This window comes from Pezoporus flaviventris, unplaced genomic scaffold (genome assembly GCF_033815535.1).
Source record: "Pezoporus flaviventris isolate CSIRO_AGI_PZ_B2104156 unplaced genomic scaffold, CSIRO_AGI_Pfla_v1 ptg000129l, whole genome shotgun sequence".
Taxonomy (NCBI): Eukaryota; Metazoa; Chordata; class Aves; order Psittaciformes; family Psittacidae; genus Pezoporus; species Pezoporus flaviventris.
This window is the reverse complement of record NW_026892677.1, coordinates 824408-848145: the sequence shown is the minus strand read 5'-3', so window position 1 is coordinate 848145 and position 23738 is coordinate 824408. Positions and strand designations below refer to the sequence as shown.

General features: G+C 51.3%; 2 protein-coding genes across 4 annotated transcripts in view; both read right to left on the bottom strand.

The window, feature by feature from the left end:
* Positions 1–23738, bottom strand: part of BNIP3 (BCL2 interacting protein 3) — a 235040-nt gene that overhangs the window by 113167 nt on the left and 98135 nt on the right. The gene's annotated exons all lie outside the window — the stretch shown is intronic.
* Positions 1–23738, bottom strand: part of STK32C (serine/threonine kinase 32C) — an 80101-nt gene that overhangs the window by 1407 nt on the left and 54956 nt on the right. For both annotated transcript variants that reach the window (XM_061478561.1, XM_061478562.1), the window contains 10 exons: positions 10074–10225; positions 7960–8133; positions 7241–7278; positions 5785–5874; positions 5292–5395; positions 5093–5209; positions 3537–3662; positions 3246–3377; positions 1864–1931; positions 277–1053 (listed from right to left, as the gene is read on the bottom strand). In XM_061478561.1, coding sequence (XP_061334545.1) covers positions 915–1053; positions 1864–1931; positions 3246–3377; positions 3537–3662; positions 5093–5209; positions 5292–5395; positions 5785–5874; positions 7241–7278; positions 7960–8133; positions 10074–10225 — 1140 coding nt within the window. In that variant the 3' untranslated portion in view covers positions 277–914. The remainder of the gene's footprint in view (positions 1–276; positions 1054–1863; positions 1932–3245; positions 3378–3536; positions 3663–5092; positions 5210–5291; positions 5396–5784; positions 5875–7240; positions 7279–7959; positions 8134–10073; positions 10226–23738) is intronic.

Sequence of the window (23738 nt, the reverse complement as noted above, 5' to 3'; positions counted from 1 at the left end):
CCTGCGCATTACATCCTGCACCTCACCTGTGCATTACATCCTGCACCTCACCTGCACATTACATCCTGCACCTCACCTGTGCATTACATCCTGCACCTCACCTGCACGTTACATCCTGCACCTCACCTGCACATTACATCCTGCACCTCACCTGCGCATTGCATCCTGCACCTCACCTGCGCATTACATCCTGCACCTCACCTGCACGTTACATCCTGCTCCTCACCTGTGCATTACATCCTGCACCTCACCTGTGCATTACATCCTGCACCTCACCTGCACGTTACATCCTGCCCAAACCCCTGCAGAACTCATGGAGTGCACAAACACCGCTGTTTGCCCCGAGGTGGAGAAGAAACTCTGAGAGGTGACGAGGACAGGGACGTGCCTGGGACATCCTGATGCTGCCAGACCCACCAGCCCAAGGCTCCCAGGAGGCTGGTGCCACCCGCCACAGCCCGGAGAGGTGCTGGTGCTGCACACGGAGGGCTGCTGGTCCCCACAGCCACCTTTGCCAACAGGGAATGCCAACGGAAAACTTACACCCCCCCATTCGGCCTCCTCCACACCTGCTCGGTGCCTTCCCTGGCTGTACCCAAGGATGTGACTCCCTTTCTTGCCATGTCACTGTACCAAAACCATGTGCAGATCAGGTCAGCAACCTGACACTGAGAAAGGACACGTGAAGAAGCTGCTCTGCCTCCTCTGACACGTTGCATAGCAGTACCCATACCCACGGCAGGCAGCCCATGTGCCCACTGGTGATCCATAACTGCAGGGTGCAGCTCTGTGAGAACCGTCTCTGTTGCTACAGCTTTGCAAGACCCATGTGGGTGCTGCGGGGTGTCGGGGGACACCCTGTGGTGCTCAGCACGACCTGAGGATGCTCCTGGCGTGGCGCAGGATGCTGCAGCCTAGCTGCTGCCCGCCGTGGAGCACACAGAGCTGCACATGGTCAGGTTGGAGGTCTCGGCCTCGGCCTCCGTCTCGCCTTCATCGGTGGTCTCAGGGGGCAACACGGACTCGCTGGGCTGCTCTTGGCTCTTCTTTAGCCTGCGTGGAGACAGGAAGCAGGCATCACACAGAGCGCAGCAGGAGGTGTGAATGGGGTCTGCAGTGCTGAGTGTGCCCCTGCTCCTCAAGAGGTGCTCGCAGCACACCTGTGGTGAACAGCAGGAGCACAGAGCACAGACACGGGCATGACAGGGATTGATGTACCAGCAAAACCCACTGGAACCTCTGCAACCCTCCACAACGCCCTGCAAGGCTTCAGGCCACCCGGACCTCGGCACAGGCTCCCTGCCCTCCATCACCTCCTCCATGAGGCTCCCTCTTGCTTTACTTCTGAACCCAACGCTCCAGTGTGCTGCCCTGGGCAGCCTGTTCCAATGCCTGAGCACCTCTGGGGCAGGAATTGTTCCTCAGCTCCATCTAAACCTGCCCTGCTGCAGCTTGAGGCCGTTTCCTCTTGTCCCATCCCTTGTTCCTTGGGAGCAGAGCCCAGCCCCTCCTGGCTCCATCCTCCTGGCAGGCACTTGGAGGGAGCTTTCTCCTAAAGCAGGATGGGTGAGAAGGTGCATGGGGGAACGGAAGCAGTGTCCCATACCTGTGTTAAATCCAGCAGTCTCCCTGCAGCATGTTTTATCTAATGGCAGAGATTAATAATCCCTGATCTTTTCTCCCTTTTTGGTCAGAACTGCTTTTCATACAGAGGCATCAGCTGAGCTCCTTGGCTCACATCAGTCACCCAGGGCTGAGCTGGCAGCAAGAAGCTCCCGGCCATGAGGCACCAGCACTCTGATTCCAAAGGGAAGTCAGGAAAAAGAATTGGTTTTCCTTAGCAAATAAAAAATACAGACTCACTTCTCTCTGTTGAAGATGACAAAGTCTTGCTGGATAGCTTCAAGGCATTCTTGGAGATAGTCATTTTCCTGTTGAAGAAAAACAATACAGGCATGAGCAGTTCCATCTGCACCCCAGAGGGCTGCACACTGGCTTGGACAGCCCACCCTTCCTGATCTCTGCCTTCATTTTACCTCCTGCATCACCTCTGCCAAGGTGCAGAGACCTCCTCTGAAGCTGCTGCCGCACTCCAGCTCCAACCACCGCATGGGTGCCTGTCTCCTGCACAGGCAGCATCTTCCCATGGTGCCCGTTCCTGCACCCCCAGCCATGGCCATGGCTGGGGCCCTGCTGGCCATGGGTCCTGGCAGGCAAAGCACCCTCACCCCTCCAGGCAGCGAACCCTGCCAAAGGTGCTTGCAATTTGCTTATTCTGGGTTTTTGTCCTCCCTCACTTCCCGATTCCTTCTTCACCCGTTTCCAGTAAGCCTCATTGATCGCAGCATTGGCTCCCGCTGCAGAGGAGGGGATGGATCTAGCAGTTAATTGGTGCAGACAAGGAGACAGGCAAAATCCCACCTGGCATTCCCTGCTGCTCTCAGACCGCGCTGCAGGAGCAGCGTGTGTTCCCTTAGCCTGGGGCTTGCACTGCTCAGGGAGCAGGGCTGGTAACGTGTGTTTGCCCTCACAGGCCTCCCCACACACCACTGACCACAACCCAGCTGCTTTCTGCAGGACCGGTTCCTGCTCTTACTCCTGGGATGTGTCTGCTCTGTAAAACTGGGATTCTCGTGTTTGCCTCCCCAGCGCATCACGATTCCCACAGTGAAATCAAGGAACAAATGCACCTTGTCTCTAGCTTCATCCCTGGCTCATGTAGCGACAGCAAACAGGAGCAGTACCCAAACCTGGAGTGGATGTTCCTGCACGGCCACCATCAGTGCTTGGTAAACTGCTGCCAGGTAACGCCACCGGCACCGGTCACGAGCACTGGGCAGTGCCTCTTGGCAAGGTGCAGACCACATGGATGTGGTTCTTTATCTCCTCTCTTGGTCAATGTGCCCAGAGCTGCTGCTTTTATTTCCAAAACACAAATTACTGTGTTTCAGAGTACAGATTATCAAACTCATGTAAAAGGAACATTTGGTTGGCAGAAAGACTCCACTGGCAAATGTTTTTATCAAAATCAATCTCATTTACTTTGTTGTTGCAGTAACTAGGATCATAGAATCCCAGACTGGTTTGGCCTGGAAGGGACCTTAAAGCTCCTCCAGTTCCAACCCCTGCCGTGGACAGGAACACCTTCCACTAGAGCAGCTTGCTCCGAGCCCCGTCCAGCCTGCCCTGAGCTCCTGCTGTACACCCAAACTGAGCCCTCAGCCCTTTCCCCAGGAAGCACTTACAGACTGTGAGCTGTCCTTGCTGTTATCCCTTGACTTGTTCTTTGCAAGCCTCTTCTTCTTCTTGTGCAAGGGCCTGGACTCCAGGATCATCTCCTCCAGCTCGAAGGTGGGGTCGCAGTGCAGGCGGCCCTTCTGCTGGGACACAGGACACGACACAGGCGTCAGGCACTGCAGAGACTTGCGGCAAACGGAAACGACTTCTCCATCACAAAGCCTCTGCTGAACGCAGCGGTTCCAAACCAACAAGAAGCAGCCCCTGCGTAGGGCTGGACACACATCGCTCCTACTCACGTTGGGGACGAAGCCTGGCTCCACTTGCTTCCTGCAGACGTCGCTCCAAACCACGCTGGACAGGTACGCCGAGGCCTGGATGTCGGCCAGGCAGGAAAAGCGATGCTCAGGGTTCACTGTCAGCAGCTGGGGAGAGAAAAGCATTCCTGTCAAAGGAGAAGGCTGAGGAGCCCACCAACATCCTGCCTTTGGGATGACTCGGGTGGCTCAGCCATGCGGGAACCTTTCTGTCACAGGAAACAGGGAAATCACTGTAGGGAAAGATAAGACTAGAAACATATTCTGGAGGTTGTGAAACAACTCTGGGACCATGAGCTCCTGGACCAGCACGGGTTTGCTCCTCCCTGTGCCTACCTATGGTGCACAGCCCTTCACCCTAGTGTCCAGAGCTCGTACCCCAGCACAATCCCCCCATGCCAGGGACAGACCTTGCAAGCCAGGCTGAGAGAGCTGGGCTGGGGCAGCCTGGAGAAGAGAAGGCTCCTGAAGGGGAGACCTGAGAGCAGCTCCAGTGCCTGAAGGGGCTGCAGGAAAGCTGGAGAGGGGCTTGGGACAAGGGATGTAGGGACAGGCCAAGGGGAATGGCTTTAACCTGCCCGAGGGGAGACTGAGATGAGCTCTTAGGCAGAAGCTCTTCCCTGTGAGGGTGCTGAGGCGCTGGCACAGGGTGCCCAGAGAAGCTGTGGCTGCCCCATCCCTGGCAGTGTTCAAGGCCAGGTTGGACACAGGGGCTTGGAGCAAGCTGCTCTAGTGGAAGGGGTCCCTGCCCGTGGCAGGGGTTGGAGCTGGAGGAGCTTTGAGGTCCCTTCAAACACAAACCAGGCTGGGGTTCTGTGATTCTGCAATGATGGGCAGCCCAGCAGATGGCAATGTGAACCTGCTGAATGCTCTGCAGCAGCCATCACTGACAGCATCAGAACCTAGCTTCTCATTGAAACAAAAACTGTATGTAAAGTGTCCACCCAACACTGACTTACATCAGTGTTACTTGTCTGCTCACCATGAAGTCAGGGAATCTTTTTAATAACACACTACTCAGCTACAAAGAAGACAAACCACAGCCTCCACACCAAGTCAACAACCTTTTCACGCAGCAGCAGAAGGAAGGCAGCAAACTGTCCCATCCGTATGGACACCCCAGGCTGGTCTCACAACTCGACCCAAAGCAGACCCTTTGGCTGGCAGAACTGGTGAGAGGAGCAGTGAACACAGCCAGGGCAGCCTCACAGGGCTGTTTGTGCCAACGCTGCTGCCTCTGCAGGTTATGATGGGCACAGAGGGGATGCTGGAAGGGCACAGCTCCAGCCCAGGTAGGAATTTGATCATCACACCAAAAATCAGCCTTTCTCCTTCCCTTGCACCAAACATAATGCATCTTATTGCAGGGGTAATAAACAAGCAAAATACAAGATTAATCTGTGCTTAAGCCTGAACAAAGTCATTAAAATCAGTCCTATTTCAATTTTACATTATTTATCAATGTGCTGACAACGTTCCAGCTAGTCCCACACGCTGCAGCTACTGTGGGGTGTAAACCACGCCAGCAGGACTATTACCTTCCGCAGCAGAGCAACCATCTCTTTTGACCAGGCAGACGAGTACTGAACGCTCACAGTGCTGAAGAGCTGCACTAAAGACTCCACGGGGTTGTTGGAGTGGATGTCGTACGGCCTCTGGGGGGAAAGAAGAAAGATGAGAAGAAATTCCCTCTCCTCGGCAGCCCATCAGTGTTCTTCAGCAGTCGGGGAGCCCTACCCAGCCCCGCAGCAGCTCGTATGCCATGATTCCCAGTGACCACCAGTCGACCTCGAAGGAGTAGCCCGTCCCGCCGCTCAGGAAGGAATGGAAGATCTCCGGGGCTGGACAGAAAGGGCAAAATGCAACAGGTTACGTGCTGGCTTCAGTCTGTCTCTGGTTCGGCATTCACACAAGGCAGTATGGAATCCTCAGGGTTATCCTGATGCACTAGTACTGCCCGTGGGAAGGGTTTGCAGGCAGGGTGAGAGCGCTCCCAGCTGAGGGATGGCAGGAACCATGCACTGAGAGCCAGCACAGGGTGGGATGGGGAGGGTGTGCTGATGCTGACAGCGCTTCATTCACTTGTCAAGGCTCAGGCTCACTGAATGACTTGGGCACATGCATTAACATGCTGAATTCATTCAGTGCCTTTGTTTCAGGCAGGCACTGTCAGGCATGCGGTGAATGCTCCTGAAGTGTAAAATATAGATGGAAAGAACAGCTTTCTTACCCATGTATGGCTTTGTTCCAGCTAATGCAGTTGCTCTTTCACCGTCCCTAATTATTGTTGCAATATTAAAATCTGTTAAATGTGCATGACCTTAAATAGAGACAGATTTTAAGAAGGAATTAATCGCAGTGGCAATGGAGTCAGAATACATTTGCTTTATAAGCTGCTGCCCCTTGACAGTGCGGCACAGGCACAGTCAGGTCAGGGTCAGACACCACTGAACAGCCATAACAGGTCCTGAAGCATTCTCAGGCTGTAGATGTTTCATGGTTGCTAGCTTTGGGTCTGGATTTTAAACCAAACTAGCAGCCCACACCAGCTCCAGCACTTGCTCAAATGCCTCTGGCCAGAACCTACAGTCAAATACAACAACAGGGAACCACTATACTAAGCTATTGCCTTATCATTTTTATTGCCCATCAATTGTCTCATTGATTAAGACCCTAGCACTGGTTTTGATGAAAGCTGTTGAACCACGAGCACCCCAAAGTCCCAGAGCTAAAAGCAGTGCCTCTCTGTACAGACCGCAGCAGCTCTGGAGACGCCAGTTGAATGAAATCATGGCAATGCTTCCCAAACCACAGGGCTGTGTGCAGGAATCACTAAGGTATTTGGGGAAGTGCCGGACACCTTCTCTCTGCTTCTACCTTCTCTGCCATCAGGACTGACAGCTGACATTCAGAATGGGTCATCCTTTTGAGGCCGGCCTGGTATGCACAAACCCAGCCACTCACCCTTTCTGCTCTCTATCTACAAGGCAGTTATGAAAGCGGTGTGTAAATGTGTAAATCAATGAATCTGCCTTACATTTCCCTTTTCCCATTTCTGTTTGGGCTTTATGCCCTGCGTTATCTTCTAATTAACTTCTGTGCAAGCTTCAGTTTTGACGAGGGTTTATGGTAAAACTTGGATGGGTTGGATCCTGCTGTCCTGAGAGGCTGCGTCTTTTAGATCTACCACTGGACCAGAGATCACTGTAGGATCTGCTGTGGTGTTTCACCTGCATGGGCTACTGGGACTATTACCAGTAGATGCTCTCATAAAGATTCCTGCACTCACTCCAGCTGTCTCAGCCCCGATGCATCCCCCCAAGAAGACATCAAGACTAAAAGTGCACGTGCAGATCACACACTAAAACCCACCGAAGCCCATCCTTGTGCTTTGAGCCCTCCCGTGATGCCAGGCACCGCAGCTCTGGCACAGTGACCTGAACACTGGAGCACAAGGAGAGATGAGGTCAAGTGTGGGCAGACGGAGGTGGGGGTAACAAGGAGAGGGGCTGCTCTTGGTGGACCTGCCCTGGCATCACAGGTACGTTCAGCCCCACACTGATCACTTAGAAGGAATGGTGCTTTTTCCACACTTTTCCCAGATAAAAAGACACACAGTATTAAAGACTGCAAAGAATCTGTCCCTCGAATGAAGGAGGCAGAAAAGCAAGGCTGAGCGATCCTACCTTGCTCATCGAGGAGGATGTTGTCTGGTTTTACATCCCTGGGAAAAGAAGCAAGGATAGAGCAGGGTGAAATCTCAGATCAAGGATGAACTCAACAGCGAGAAACCTTTTTTATCTACCAAAAATTAAGAGCAACTTAAACAAAAATAGCCTAACATGAGCTAAGTCCCTTTAGGATGGACTAGAAATACACTTTTCCCGGGCAACTGGGCAAAAATGTAGGAGCATGGGACTTGTTCAGGCATCATTTCCAAGAAAAATTAATAACATAACACTGGGCCTGTTTCTGTGAAGCCCTTGATCAGTCTGAAGCCTGCACGGGGAGGTGCCTTCAGGCCCCAGCAAAGTGTCAGGCTTCATCGGGGCCACAGGGGAGCAGGACCAGCAGTGGAGGGTGCCCAGGACCTGCACTGCCAGTGCAGCTTAGTGCCACCAGTTCCATGACTTGGGAGCACCAGTAGCATTAAGCAAAGGCAGCATCATAGATTTCACAGAACCACAGGGTGGTTTGGGTTGGAAGGGACCCTAAAGCTCCTCCAGCTCCAACCCCTGCCACGGGCAGGGACCCCTTCCGCTAGAGCAGCTTGCTCCAAGCCCCTGTGTCCAACCTGGCTTTGAGCACTGCCAGGGATGGGGCAGCCACAGCTTCTCTGGGCACCCTGTGCCAGCGCCTCAGCACCCTCCCAGGGAAGAGCTCCTGCCTAGGATACGTGGGTTACCGGTGGATGATGTGCTGGCTGCGGAGGTAGTCGAGGGCCAGCGCCATCTCACAGATGTACAGCTTGACCGTTTCCTCCGTGAACTGCACGTTCTGCTGCAGGTGATAGCGCAGGTCACCGCCGAGGAGCAGGTCCACCACCATGAACATGTCCTCCTCGTCCTGGAAGGAGTACCTGCGGGACCGGCGGCTGTGAGCCAGCGGGCTGAGCCTCACCACTCAGCCACGCCAGGCTTTTCCCTCTCCTCATTACACAGCTCCTGTGAACACTGCAAACAGCCCCACCACGAGCATATGCTGTTTACAGCTTCCTAATGGAGCAAGCTCAACTCCAGATGCTGTCTTGGTTATTAGCCTGTTGCTACCCTAAGTAGTGCTGCTTTCAAGGGGTGAGAATCCCAATGAACTTCCACCTGCTTGCTCACCACCTCCTGATTGCTGCTGTGCGACCCCAGCAGCAGGCAGAGCTCGGGGCTTTGCTAGCCAGTCACTTCAGAGAAACTTCCCATTTTCTATTGTGAACAATCCAATAAAGCTACTTAAAATATCCCTGCCTCTCCTGAGAATGGATTGGGAAACACAACTGCTAATTTAACCAGGAAAAAACAGAAAAGGAGATTTATATTTACTGTCGAGTAAAACGCCTCCCTAGATGTGCGGTGCTCCATCCCACAGGAGACTGACGGCAGTGGGGATACACCACAAAACAAGGCCCAATTGTTATATTTGGTGACAGCGTTTCTAAGGAGAGAGTATGTGGGATTGCATAATATGAATCACACGCTTCTGCTCTCATCTTCAATGTAGGTTTATTCTAAAAGTACGAGCTGAAAGGGAAGGATCTGCTACGGGAGCAAGTTTTCCCCAAGAATTTCATTACTTGTTGGAAAAACGCTATCTTCAATTGCTAAAATGTTGAGAAAACAAACAGAAACTTACTTGGCTCTTCTGGGGCAATGGATCAACAAAAAGAATGTCACCCAGGTATCACTCTGGGTATAAAGCCTTCTGAATTTCGGAATACTGATTTGATCGCGTGCGCACTGGCAAAACCCATCCCTGTTACTGAGTAATGTGGTAAGGTCTAATTGTGGAAAACCTCCTCGAATCAGGCTGATTTAACAAACAGCTTTAGCTGGCAATGCTCTTGAAACGCATCCTGTCCAGTCACAGTGCAAATGAGATGCAGGAGATCTCCTTGCCTTCCCCACAACCGAATCAGTCCCCTGCAGTAGCATCCCTCCGTCTCCATCTGCGGAGCTGCCCTTGCAGTGCTGGTGCAGACTCAGACAGGGATAGGGCAGCTTTAAACCACCCAAGCTCAGACCTACCCCAGAAACTCCAGTGAGCACACTGGCTATGGCTGCGAGCAGTGATTCATGAGCATTACACAATCCCACATACTCTCTCCTTAGAAATGCTGTCACCAAATATAACAACTGAGCCTTGTTTTGTGGTGCCTCCCCACTGCTGTCAGTCTCCTGTGGGATGGATCTGTTTATTTAAACCACCAGTCAATCTCTGCAAGTCTGAGTCCTTTGCAGGGACCACATGCTGTGTGAAACACTGGATATTTTGTGTAATTTTGTGTTCATTAAAGTTATGAATCATCACCTCTACAACTGCTGGCTTCTTTGGCTTTTCACACTGTTATTTGCTACAGGAACTGGCCCCACACAGTGTCGGATCCGCCACAGACTCTCACAGCTCTCAGCATCTCCATGCACATCAGATGGACCATCTCTTTAACCAGGAGCATTGTACTGTCTGGGGCACCTTAGTGGGACTCAGCACAGCATGGTACAAAATGGTTTAGGGTTAAGTGGGCAGTGGGGTCCCTTCGGAGGGACCTGACAGCAGCATTTGCAGGAGGCTGTGAAAAACACCCAACACATGCACAGGGGTTGGATGGAAAAGGAGAAGCTGAGCTGCTCTGAAATGTTTGGTTCCCTAACATTTGGGTACATCCCGTGCTGTTTCCTGAACACGTCCCATTACCATGGACTTGCACTGCAGCAACTCACTGGGATGCTCCCATGGATGCCTGTGACCACAGGAGGATGGGCAGAACGTGGCTCTGAGAGCACTGGAGGGCAGGGGGAAGGAGCTGCTCACCAGAGGTTCACCAGGAAGACGTGCTCGATCTCCTGCAGGATTTCCAGCTCCCTGAAGACGTTGCGAACCTCGTCCCTCTCGATGCACTGCTGTTTGTTCATGTACTTCATAGCGTACATCTTCTCGGTGTCTCTCTTCTGCACGATGCACACCTCAAGTGGTGCAGAAGGGGAAGGAAAAAGATATATAGTGAGATGTTCTGTATCCTCATTTGCTGCTTTACTGGGCTGAGACCCACACCGCTGAGCACTTCTATCCCCTACCCAGTATTCCCGATCTCTGGGCTGGGAAGTGGGATCTACAGATAGAAGCATCCCTGCTCCATGTGCAGTGCCCGTGCACTCCTGATCTGGGCTCCATTACACCCAGGCTGTTTCTAACTACTCACTCACACAAGAGATTCCTCTAGGATGTGGCAGTCAGCTCCAGGAGAGCTTTCCAGCAGGGACTGTGTCTGGGAGCTGTGGGAGAGAGCTCTGTGCTCGCTGCCTCTGACCGGAGACCAGCTTCAGGCAGCAGTGGGGCTCCTCTCCCAGCCTCAACTCCATTCTGCTCACATCGCCGGCTGCCAGCCCCCCATCTCCTGCACACAGAGCGGTGCTTGGAAAGGTCAAAATAATCCCCTCTGCTTGAGCAGAAAGTCATTACCATGCAAATTTGTTAACAGCAATGACCACAACCACCGCGCCCCTGGAGATGTGAGGGTGCTTGTCCTTGCAAGACACAGACCTCCCGGCACGGGGCTCCATGGAATCCCAGACTGGTCCGAAGGGACCTCAAAGCTCCTCCAGCTCCAACCCCTGCCACGGGCAGGGACCCCTTCCACTAGAGCAGCTTGCTCCAAGCCCCTGTGTCCAACCTGGCCTTGAACACTGCCAGGGATGGGGCAGCCACAGCTTCTCTGGGCACCCTGTGCCAGCGCCTCAGCACCCTCACAGGGAAGAGCTTCTGCCTAAGAGCTCATCTCAGTCTCCCCTCTGGCAGGTTAAAGCCTTTTGCAGGGTTGCAACCTGCTGTGCTCCCAGCCCAGGCTTGCAGCCACCAATGGTACCTATCCACTAGGAACAGGGATATGTTCACAGCCATTCCCACACCAGCACACAGAGCCAGGCCACCAGCAGCCACCAGTTCCTAATCCATTGGGATAACCCAGTACAATCCAACACAAGCCCACCAGGCTGGCCTGGGCTCCCTGCAGCTTTGGGTGCCCTCCCTTGGTTCTTCTGATCCTAATGACACCCTAATTCCTGGGGTAACCAGTTTTAAATGAACTAATGAGTTCTCAAGGTAACTATTTTTAAGGGAACTCATGACATTTCACATCATGCAATCATTCATGTACATGCGTGTACATGAACAATACATGTGTACATAATAAGGGGAAATGCTGCCTGACCAATCTGGTGGCCTTCTATGATGGGGCTACAGAACTGATGGACAGGGGTAGAGCAGTTGATGTCATCTACCTGGACTTGTGCAAAGCGTTCAACACTGTCCCACACACCATCCTTGTCTCTAAATTGGAGAGACATCAATTTGATGGATGGACCACTCGGTGGACAAAGAACTGGCTGGATGGCCGCACACAAAGAGTTGTGGTCAATGGCTCAATGTCCGGCTGGAGACCAGTAACGAGTGGTGTCCCTCAGGGATCGGGGCTGGGACCGGTCTTGTTCAACATCTTTGTTGATGACATGGACAGTGGGATTGAGTGCGCCCTCAGCAAGTTTGCAATGACACCAAGCTGTGTGGTTCGGTTGATACCCTGGAGGGAAGGAATGCCATCCAGGGGGACCTTCAGTGTGTACTTGCAGCCCAGAAAGCCAATCGTATCCTGGGCTGCATCCAAAGGAGCGTGACCAGCAGGTCCAAGGAGGTGATCCTGCCCCTCTGCTCTGCTCTCGTGAGACCCCACCTGGAGCATTGTGTGCAGTTCTGGTGTCCTCAACATAAAAAGGACATGGAACTGTTGGAACAAGTCCAGAGGAGGCCACGAGGATGATCAGGGACTGGAGCACCTCCTGTATGAAGACAGGCTGAGGAAGTTGGGGCTGTTCAGCCTGGAGAAGAGAAGGCTGCGTGGAGACCTCAGAGCAGCCTTCCAGTATCTGAAGGGGGCCTATAGGGATGCTGGGGAGGGACTCTTCATTAGGGACTGTAGTGACAGGACAAGGGGTAACGAGTTAAAACTTAAACAGGGGAAGTTTAGATTGGATCTAAGGAGGAAATTCTTTCCTGTGAGGGTGGTGAGGCACTGGAATGGGTTGCCCAGGGAGGTTGTGAATGCTCCATCCCTGGTAGTGTTCAAGGCCAGGTTGGACAGAGCCTTGGGTGAGAAGGTGTCCCTCCCTTTAGTGTGAGGTGTCCCTGCCCATGGCAGGGGGGTTGGAGCTGGATGATCTTAAGGTCCTTTCCAACCCAAACTATTCTATGATTCTATGTACATGTATACATTCGTGTAATCATTTCATTCCCTGCAATCATTGCGCAATCATTAATCAACCAATCAATCAATGAGGCTGTCCTCTATGTTATTAGTCAGGCTCTTGATTACAGTGCACTGGATGTGTTTCTTCTGCAAAACAATTAGTTTGGCATTTTGGTCACACAGCCTTCACGGGAGGGTGGCCTGGGGATGCTGCTGGCAGCTCCTCGGAGCAGGTCACAGCCGCGCAGCACAGGAGCAAGCACAGGGGGCCCTGTGCAAGCACTGCAGACAGACAGGAGCCACAGAACTCTCCTGCACATCCAGACTGCTGCCATTAATAACCATTTGCAAGTGCTAATGGTGCACAATATCATAGCATCAAGGACACACTGCAGCAGGGAGGTGACACGGTAATAGGTGGTTATCATTAGCCTGATGAAAACATCCCAATTAGCGACAGGCACTGAAATTAGGGGGGTTGTTTTGCAGTTGTCATTACAATTATGGGAAGTTCTGGGTTGAGGTAACTGCACACACACCTCAGACCCCACGTTAAAGGGTCAATTTATGGGCAACTTGAGCTGAGGAGTCTCACCCTGAGAGCTGTGTCCAGCCCCTCTGGCTATAGGGTGAGAATGGGTGTCCCCAGCCCCGTGCCCATGAGAAAGCAAAGCCCATCAACTGCAGTGCCAGGGACTGCTCACAACAGCAAGCAGGAGGTAACCCCGTGCTCTGTGCAAACAACAATGATAATGAACTACCTACAGACCCCAGCGGGATCCAACCCCTGCCCGCAGCAGGCAATAAACTGGTTGTACATTTAACAAACCAGGCAAAAATAACTTCATAAGTTCTTCAAGCAGACCAGACCTAACAATAGCCTTTTGAAACATAAAATCTTAGAATCCCCGCCTGGTTTGTGTTGAAGGGACCTCAAAGCTCCTCCAGCTCCAGCCCCTGCCACGGGCAGGGACCCCTTCCATAGGGCAGCTTGCTCCAAGCCCCTGTGTCCAACCTGGCCTTGAACACTGCCAGGGATGGGGCAGCCACAGCTCCTCTGGGCACCCTGTGCCAGCGCCTCAGCACCTGAAAACATGGGCATTGCTATGGAATTTCTCTAAAAACACGTCTCTGAACATCAGCCACCAGGCACTGATACCATGGTTCCTGATGTCAGCTCATCCCACATGATGGCCAGAAGCTCACGAATCTCTCTACGTGTTTCATTTCTTTTTCTTCAGACTGGCACTTGCAGTATCGTACCAGCTATTGCATTTGAGGTTTATGTCATTTGCTGCTTGTTTCTCTGCAGCAAGAGTGGAACCTAGCACAATAAATGAGAAAATGATGAAAACTTCTTGTGCTCTGTAACCATCATAAATAGTTTTCTGAACCAGCACAGCATCACCTACATACAGAGCAATGCCACTGTCAAGTGCTCTGGAAAAGAGCACCAGTGTGGGTGTCAGTGGCGATGTCCTTCCTCCAGCCAAGACCCACAGAGCTCAGAGTGGGAGGGCAGCTGCCCTCCAACATTAGGACTAGTGTTGGTGCTGCCCCGGCCAGGCTCAGCCGCTGAGGTCCTTTGCCACAGGAACCCTTCCTAAAATGCCCCTGGTGACAGAGGCACGCCTCTCCCCCAGTACAGCAGTGCCCCAACACGAATCTCCTCTGTCTTGTGCTTCTGCACTCGCGCATCTGCTCCTGGGCAAGGAATAAACATCCGCCTGGTAGCAAGTCAAGAGTGGGTTTTAAAATGAATCCATTTTCAATCAGATCCACAATGGGAAGCAAGGCAAGAGAGCAGAAAGAGCCTACTTTGTCCTCACCCTGCATAATGCAGGGCCTCGGTGCACAAAGGACATTTGCAGTGGTTAAATACAGCCATTAGAAAAGATTGTCTGTAATGCTGCCAGATCTGCGCAGCAGAAGGCAGGCATCAGCTGGTCCTGTATTGCTCAAGACATGGCACATAAAAGATTTAATAGAGTCCCAGATACCCTGAACATTCAGCTGCTGCCAAATGGTTTGTATACAGCTGCCTTTGCTTTTATTGCATTAAAGGCATAAAGGGTTTGGAGCCTGCGTTTGTGATTCAGGACATGAGATGAGCATTTACCATCTCCAAGTTTGATTTCACTTCGTGGGGCCCCAGGGGATGGCAATGCCTCCATTGTCACCTCACTGGCAGCTTCTTCTCACCTGAGCAGGGGACACCCTGGGTCTTCACTCAACAGGAGCGATCTCAAGGAGATAGCCTCAGCTCTCATCCATTTAGAGGTGATGTTAAAACAGTAACAGGCGGGGAAAGCTGACTCCTGGCTTTGAAATCCCTTGCTGTAAGGCCAGAGTTAGCATTAAGAAACACAGAACATGAACAGGAGCGTTCAAAGCTGCCTCAACGCTTCGTGCAGAGCTGGGATTTGGGTGGTTTCTGGTGCCCAGGGCACTCAGACATTACGTGCGTTTTGGAAGCAGTTTTTGTTCTTGTTAACTGAGGATGCTTTCCCCAGTCGCCTACATTTTTGCTGCTCTGTACGGTTTTGGGTCCAACTTGCTCTCTCTTAGGCTGCCTTTGCCTTTGCTCCTTCAGAAATGAAATAACATTTTTCCTGCTGATTCTGAAGGAATCCAGCAGGCTGAAATCCCCACTCAGATGAAAGGTCATCTAATCATTTAATAGCATGTCCTGACTTATCTCAAACTAATTATAAAGGGGCAGCACCATTTGCCTGGGCTCGAACAAAAGCGAGAGGTTTGCATTCCGGGCAGCATCTGCAGAGCTGATAAATACTTGAGCTTGTTTGATCTGGGCTGCACCAAGATTATTTTTCCCTGCTGCAAATGCAGATGTCACCTTAAACTGAGGCACCGTGGCCCCGTCCCCTGCAAGACATCACCGTCACTCCTGATGCAAACACCGCAGCTGGGATCGAAAGCTCTTCCTTTTGCTTCTGCACCGTGAGCAGGAATCTCTCAGCGGCTTCTGCCTTTCCCAGACAAGACAAATGCTCTGTAATCCCCACAGACACAGACATGTCCTGGCTCCGGCTGGACCCATCACCAGGTTTCACCATACAAAGCTGGATTCACTTCTTTGTTTTTAGAGTTGAGGCAAGGCTTAGCACCAGCAAGCACTACACAGCCACATCAAACACCTTAATCCTACACGACAGTGAGCCACAGCTGAGCACCGCTCTAGCTTGTAAAAATACTCATTTGGGGTGGTTGCACCTTGCCCACGTGTGATTTCTCCTCCAGCTTCTGCTGACTTCCCATGGGTATTTATATCAGGCCCCCCAATTCCCCCAACCTCACCCACTAAGCCAAGAAATAAACCCCCTCACTTCTCTGCGAGTTTCATCCTTTACAAAGCAGCGGTGTCTGATCAACCGGAGGGAAATTCCTGTCCCACAGCCTTTAAAGAAGACTCGGAGAGGACTTCAGTTGGCAACGAGCACTGCAATGGGCAGAGCGATGCCCATGTGAAGGGCAGTGGGACAGTGGTCACTGCTGGGACCCCGGTGCTTTGCTGTGGGACAGCGGTGCTGCACCAGGAGCTGCAGACTGAATCTTCCCACTGTATTAAAACAACCAAAATCAGTTCGCAGCCGCTCTCAGGAATGCACCAGTTCTTTTTTACAGCTATTCTGGAGAGAAACCAACGGCCTCTGACACGGCCGCGGTGCCAAGGCTGCACAGGATGCAGCATCAGCTACCCCGTTGTTTAAAAGCAATCTTTATCTCATTCTGTATTATGATGGCACTGATGGTAATTGAAATACAATCTCTGCTTGGTAATTAACATCTGTACAATTAACACTTGTAATTAAACAGATAATATTAACTTGTTCCACAGTTCTCATAAACATTAAGGATAAAGCCCACTAATCACAACTTTTTTAGGCATAGCCAAGACAGCAAAGCTGAAAGCTGCCTCCAAATGCAATTAAAGTATCAGGGATTCATGAATCATGGTGAGCAGCTGGCTGAAGCTCTGCTGGAAGCATCTACCTGCTTCCTATGGGTCTGTCCATGACTTCCGTGTCCAGCCAGGAAGGACCCTAGGACCAAGGCCATGCCTGCACACTCCAGAGGAGCCCAGGAGCCAGTGGGCACAAAGGGGATGGTGACTCTGCCATGGCCATGAGCCACCAGCACCGGCCCCTGAGGGCCACCAGTGACTGGAAGTGGCCTGTGCCAAAACCATCCCCTGCCTTCCCCTGGGGACACCCCATGGTCGAAAACTCCTTTAAACCCTGGCATTACCGTGCCAGTTCCCAGCTACTGCCTTCTGACAGCCCACGGCAAAGAGCACCTCCTACAAAGCCACAAAAGCGTGTGAGTTACGGGCAGTATCAGCGCGTGAACCGCTGACAGCCCCCACCAAAAATCACCTCAAATTCATCAAATCAGGTTTATCTCATCAAAGGCATTCTCAAAACGGCAACAGTCCTGTTTGCTCTGACAAAGGCAGTGACCTGGCAGCTGGGTCCTGGGCATCAGACGGCACTGCCCAGCTCTGCTGATGTTCTCCTCTCCCAGCACCCAGAAATGAGCAAACAAGGAAGGGCAGGCAGGCAGGCAGACGTGCTCTCGAGCATGGCTGTAAGTGCAGCTATGGACAGCACAACACTGTGTGCCTTGGGCAGGATGATTCATGATCACAAAGTAAACTGATGATTGCCAGACACACAGGACAGTAAAATCTGGTCTAAGGGGCAAGGGCTGGGCTGAAGGCCACAGGTACACAGGAGCAGCTCCCTGCAAGAACAGGCACCCAACATCTCAAGGATGCTGGTCCCCTGAAGGTGTTTCACCTCCACGGCTGCTGACCCAGAGCTTGGCTCGAAGAGCACAAGAGGAAATGATGAAGGCAGCGTGCACTGCAGGAGCCTGTGCAGCCCCTCACCACCCCTCAGGGCTGCCCTGGTGGAGGGAGTTCTGGGTGAGATGCAGTATTTCAGACCTGTCCCTGGAAGAGCTCCTCTGGTGATGCCATTGGCTCAGTGCCCAACAGGCCCGGTGCAATCCCAAGAGATCCCACAGCACCTTGCTGTGAGCTGGGGAGGCTGCGCTCCAGGGACAGAGGTGAAGTCCTGGGAGCAGGACCATGGCATCACACAGCTTACCCATGGCACTTACCCCACGCTCAGCGGGACACGTTACTATAATACTGTCTGATCCTGAATACAAACATACTTTGAAACAATCAGAAACCCTATTGCTTGATTATGCAGCTTATTTAACCACCACTTTGCTCTGGGAACAGTTTTGACAGCAGTGTCTCTGGCAGTGTTTTTCCCAGCTATTATCTCCAGCACACAAAGACCCATTTACAAGAATGGGACATCTGCAGCTCTGGTCCCAGCTCCATTCTCCCACATTATCCATGTGGATGAGCCAGGCTGGGTGACACAAACACAGGGGCGCCGCTGGCCGTGCTGACCGCGCTCCTCCGCCTCCCCACGTCTGTCCAGCTCCAACCATGCTACGTCACTCAGAATAACAGCAGTATTTAATAACTGAATAATAACAAGCATTTGAACCTGAAGTCTCCCCTTCAGATGCAAAGGTCAAAGCCGGAACCTATCAATCTACTCCAGTAGAAACCACATCAGAAGTTGTAAAGTGGCAGTGAATGGAAAATCACTGCAGTCCTCAGGATTCATGTTCCAAGTATAAGGTAACCAGCCCCCAAAAAATGCCTTCACATCTTCAAGAGCCAGTTTTATTTTCTATTCCAAACCCCTCGCCACGTTTCACTCCAGGTATTTTTTCATGGAGTCTCACTTTACTTGATCTCTGCCAAAAAGTTGTGCTTTATCACGAGATGGATGAAGCACTGGTTTGTCAGAGCACCATAAATCATTAAAATCTCTTTAATTCAGCACTGCTGTTTGCTGCAGCCAAGTTGTAGCAGCAGCTGATGAAACTTTTATTCATAGCAAGCCTGCTCGTGTCAACACTTCCATTAAAAATTCCTTTCAGTTGCTTATGCTAGAGACAAAAACCTCTTCTGAACCAAAATAAAACCTGCTGGTGGAGATCACACCTCCGCGTGCCATACATCAATAACTGCAACTCTGGGGTCTTGGGAATGTGTTTGTGTTCTCACCTCGTGCAGATCTGCAAACCCTGAAGCTCAACAGAGCCGTATGGATTTAGATCATCTACAGACGTGGCCGCTTGTGCACCAGGAAAGCACCACACGTCTCGTAGCTACAGCTGGGAGTGTGCTCGGAACACGTGCAAAACTAGGACTGCTCTTTCTTCACGTCTTCTTTCCACATTGAGCCTTATTTCTGTCTTGCTGTTGACATAAACGGCACAGAACCAGCACACAGAGACTATGTCAGGAAAAGCTCTCCTCGGTGGCACCCGCACACAGCATGCAGGGAGCTGAGCTCTTCTGCTTGGTGTCTGTCATGGAATACCTCCAAATTCTCCTGCAAGAATTCAGGAAAGGGGTGCAGAAGGTAACCTATGTGCTCTGAATCCTATGATTTAAAGCAATTTTAGGCAGTTCAGATGAAGCACTTCCTTTTACTGCCACGCTGAGAAAAGGGCATCTCATCAGACATTAAGCAGATGTTTCTGTAATTGAATTCTGGATATGGGTGATTATTTCACTTGCAGCTCAAAAAAAAAGCGGGTAGATTTCTTTACCTCAGGAAAGACATCGATCAAATAAACAAGAAAAAACTAAAGAAGTGACAGCATATAAACCTAAGGAACAAAAAAGGAGCATTTTTCCTTACTTCTGTTTGCCCTTGCTCGCCCCCTTCTCCCCCTTGCACATATAGATATAGAGTTTCGTCATTTGATATAGATTACAGTCAGCCAGATATAGAACCATAGACTCACAGGATGGTTTGTGTTGGAAGGGACCTTAAAGCTCCTCCAGCTCCAACCCCTGCCACGGGCAGGGACCCCTTCCACTAGAGCAGCTTGCTCCAAGCCCCTGTGTCCAACCTGGCCTTGAGCACTGCCAGGGATGGGGCAGCCACAGCTTCTCTGGGCACCCTGTGCCAGCGCCTCAGCACCCTCACAGGGAAGAGCTATTTTCTAATGTTGGCTATCTCAAACTCTGATGTCTTTAGTAGATTTCAAAACAAAAAATGTGGGCATTTTGGGCCATCCTCTGGTCACAGTCCTGAGCACGTCTTCAATGCGGCATCAGATGGACACAGAGCAGCAGACCCTCATTGTGGGGGGTTTGGGGTGGATGGGAGCTGTTTCCCACTGTAGGGGTGGCTGTGCTCGGGTGGGGAGGAGGACAGGCAGGGAGATGTGTTCTGGAGCTGTCATGCTTCCTACAGAAAGGCTGTTCGGCATCTCAGTTCTTGTGCAGCTCTAATCACGTGCTCAGAGCTCTGCTGGGCTTTTCTGCCTTTAATAACATTTAAAGAACGATGACAACTCAGACCACGCTCAATCCACCACGACCCTCCTTCTTCTTTGTCTTGGATCGATCCAAGCCTGGATCCACCATTTACTCCAGCTCAGCAGTGCTCAGATTCACATGAGGGTCTGAATCCCCGTAAACAACTACAGTTAACAAGTCTTTTGTGAATAAAATGGGGAAAGTGCATCTTCCTATGTCTGACCTATGTTTGGAGTCTTGTATGTGGAGTCATTTTTCATTACAGCCATGATTACACTCTGTGATGCTTTGTACACTGCTCAAGGAGACCAACAAAATTGGGGTTTTAGTTACATATTTGATAAAACTTGGGAACAGAGAGAAATTGAATTGTTCCCAAGGAAGGATGGAGGGCTTTATTAGATCTCGGGCTGTAAATGAATGTTGAAGCTTTCCCTGATCCTAAGGCAAGAACAGTCAATGTGCTATTTCTAACAACCTCATCGCTCATCCTGAACCCGTGCTGCTGAGAGCCTTGTCCCTGACGTCTTCATCTGTGCTGCTGCACAACCTGCCCCGCAGGCACACAGTTCCTATCCATGCTCAAGTAAATAGATAGAGGTGTAACTTTTCAGCTAAGAAGGAAGGGGGTGCTCGTGCTTGACAGCACAAAACCTGCAGGACGAATTAATGCTCCCTGCAGCCAAACACTTCACTTTTCATCTGCAGAAGCTCGCTTCATCGCACTGAAGGGTTTACCACAGAATTGCATCTCCTCCAGTAAAGGTCTGGTACTGAAAGACCTTGTTTTTCAGCCCAGGTATTGCAAAGGAAACATAAGAGCTTCCACACCACAGACATCTGTGCCTAAGACACCGGCAAATGGGGAAGTGACCCCCAGCATCAAGGTGAGCGACGCTCCCTGCAGCGCATTAAAACTAGCTATTACAGAGCTCTGGCACCCTCCCAAAGGCTGACACCAGCCGCTGGGGCTGCAGTCAGAACTCACAACACCTATAACAACTGATATTGACAGCAAGAACCTCTTGGTCATGCCATGCACGCTGCACACAGCATTCATTTCTCCACCAACCCCAGCACCACACTCCGGGTTTGGTTCCAGTACCTTGGCTCAATGGAAGTTTGGCCACACTGTAGTCAATCTGTTCACATTCACTTTCAATATTGCAGTAAAATCCCTGGTACCTCTCCCTTGGGAAAAGGGGCAGTTCAAACCTAGACCTTGTAGTACCTGACCAGACATAGTTTTATTTTCTTTGTCCTACACACCCAACACTCAACCAAAGCATTTGGAGGCCACCAACAGAGACCTATCTATATCTATACTAAGGCACTATCACAGTATCACAGTATACAAACAGCAGAAGCGTCTGTAAGAAAAGACTATCTTGGAAGCAGGATGATGAATGACAAGTTGTGGTTAAGACCAGCACAACTCCACTAACTACAGTGGATGAATTCCATTGCGACCACTGTTGACCCTTCCTTTAGAAAAACCCAGAAAGCGAATGTCACAGCAGCTCTGCAAGGAGATGTCTCTTCCAGCTCCACCGTCAATCCCCGCACATGCAGGAACTCAATATACAAAATACGTGGAGTCTCTTCTCCCCAGTGAATCTCTTACAGTTCTCCTAATGGTCAGTTCCTGTGCCGGCTGGCTGGAAAGAGCGATGTGCCCTGGAAGAGAAAGCTGCAGAGGCTGCAGGGGAGATGGAGGTGCCTTCCACATGGGGGTGCAGGGGCTCTGCGTGGACATCCCGCCTGTTCCGCCCTCCTCCATCAGCGCAGCCCCCTGCCAGCTGAGCCAAGCAGATGGCTCACAGCAGACGAGGGGCTGCCCCCACGCTGTTCCCAAGGAGCCACAGCACTGCTTCACCAGTCTATCAAACCTAGCAAGCAGTGCTCAGTTATATCACATGAACAAATGTGCTTCAAGCATTCAAGAGCAAAGAGGATCTTCCTACTGCAGCTCTCCTATTAGGCATCGACAGAGCTTTTACACTTCCACTCATCAATGCTGCTGAGTTACTCACCATGCCTCAAGTGGCCCATCATCATGCACGTCTCCATGAATATCAGGCAGCACTTGCTAAGCTGAATCATTGCTGTGACTTCAGCCTGGCCTCCCAGTGGAGCCGGCAGCCACCCCATCCAGCCCAGCAGGACCAATGGCAAGCACATCCCTTCACAGCAAACTGCTCTCCCAGAATTAATGGTACAGAGCACTGGGAAGGGGCAGATCAGCATAAGAGCTCATCACTGCAACTGAGCAGCAGTGCTTGACCAGGGCTTCAATTCTGCCTCAGTCCTGAAGGCATCACCTAGATGAAGAGCCACTGCCCAGAAAAGACTCCAGCTAGAGTACTCTGCCCAGGAATAACCTTGCGTATCTTATTCCCCTGATAAGACAAAAGATTATAGCAGAGGGCTAAAATCTGGTTTTAGAATCATAGAATCCCAGCCTGGTTTGTGTTGGAAGGGACCTTAAAGCTCCTCCAGCTCCAACCCCTGCCACGGGCAGGGACACCTTCCACTTAGAGCAGCTTGCTCCAAGCCCCCGTGTCCAACCTGGCCTTGAACACTGCCAGGGATGGCGTAGCCATCAGTCCCTAATGAAGGGTCCCTCTCCAGCATCCTTGTAGCCCCCTTCAGACACTGGGAGCTGCTCTGAGGTCTCCACACAGCTTCTCTTCTCCAGGCTGAACAGCCCGGATGTTCTCAGCCTGTCTTCGTACAGGGGTGCTCACGGCCTCCTCTGGACTTGCTCCAACAGCTCCATGTCCTTACATTGAGGACATCAGAACTGCACCCAGTGCTGCAAATGGGGTCTCACGAGAGCAGAGACCATCTTATGCGAGTGTTCTCCTTGAATGAATTTCCCTGCTGAGGAAATAAAGCAGAGCAAGGCAGAGCTGGAGCTTTGGGATGTCACAGGATGCACAGAGCTGGATGAGTGGTGCCCAAACAAAGCTCCCACAGCCTGGCTAAATGGCACTTGTCAGAACGGCAGCTCGGAGGAATGGGGTGGCTGTTATTTCATCTTCAGCACAGCCTGGTTTAAATGCAGCAGCTGCTGAAGGAGCAGATCTGTGTTTTACACCACGCTGCCCTTTGTTTAGAGGACTTTTTAGCAGTTACTTTTGAAAAGCATTTCTAGATCAGAAGTAACGGCGCAGCACAGCAACCCCTCTGCAGCTCTCAGGGAACACGGGAGCAGGAGGATTCTCGATGGAGTTTTTACATAAATAGCAACTGAAAAGGAGGTGAGAGTGAAAAGCAGAGACACAAAAGGCTTCTGTTCAACAAACACTCTCACTTTCCTTTCTTTTCCTTCTTAAAACACCCCTCATGCGTTAACAGTGCAGTTTTCCTGAGGGAGGCAGAATTCCTGATCTCACAGCAAAAATAGAGTTTATCCCAACGGTGACGGGTCAGTAGCCCAGCTCAAACCAGGAACAAGTCAGTAAGAATAAAAAGAAGCATGAAACACTAGAAGAGCACATCTGCAAGTGTCAGAGCGATATTATAACAAAGGTTTTCTTTCAGAGAACAAAGCGTCCACTTTGTGTGAAAAAAGGAAAGCACTACATCTGAAATTCCTCAATGTTTTCATTCCTAATCTTTTCATTTATGAGACTACTGAAGCTGTATTTTGCTATCCCATTAGACAACATAAAGAGGTCTAGAAGGTTTCAGCAGGACTGCACCTGCCGGCCCCTCAATGCCCCGACAGCTCCGGCACCACGGCGCTGCTGTACCGCACCGGGGCTGGATGAGGATCAGTGCAAAGGCAGGGGAGGAAAGCGCCGTTTGGGCACTCGGAGGCACTGAAAATCACATCCTATTACTT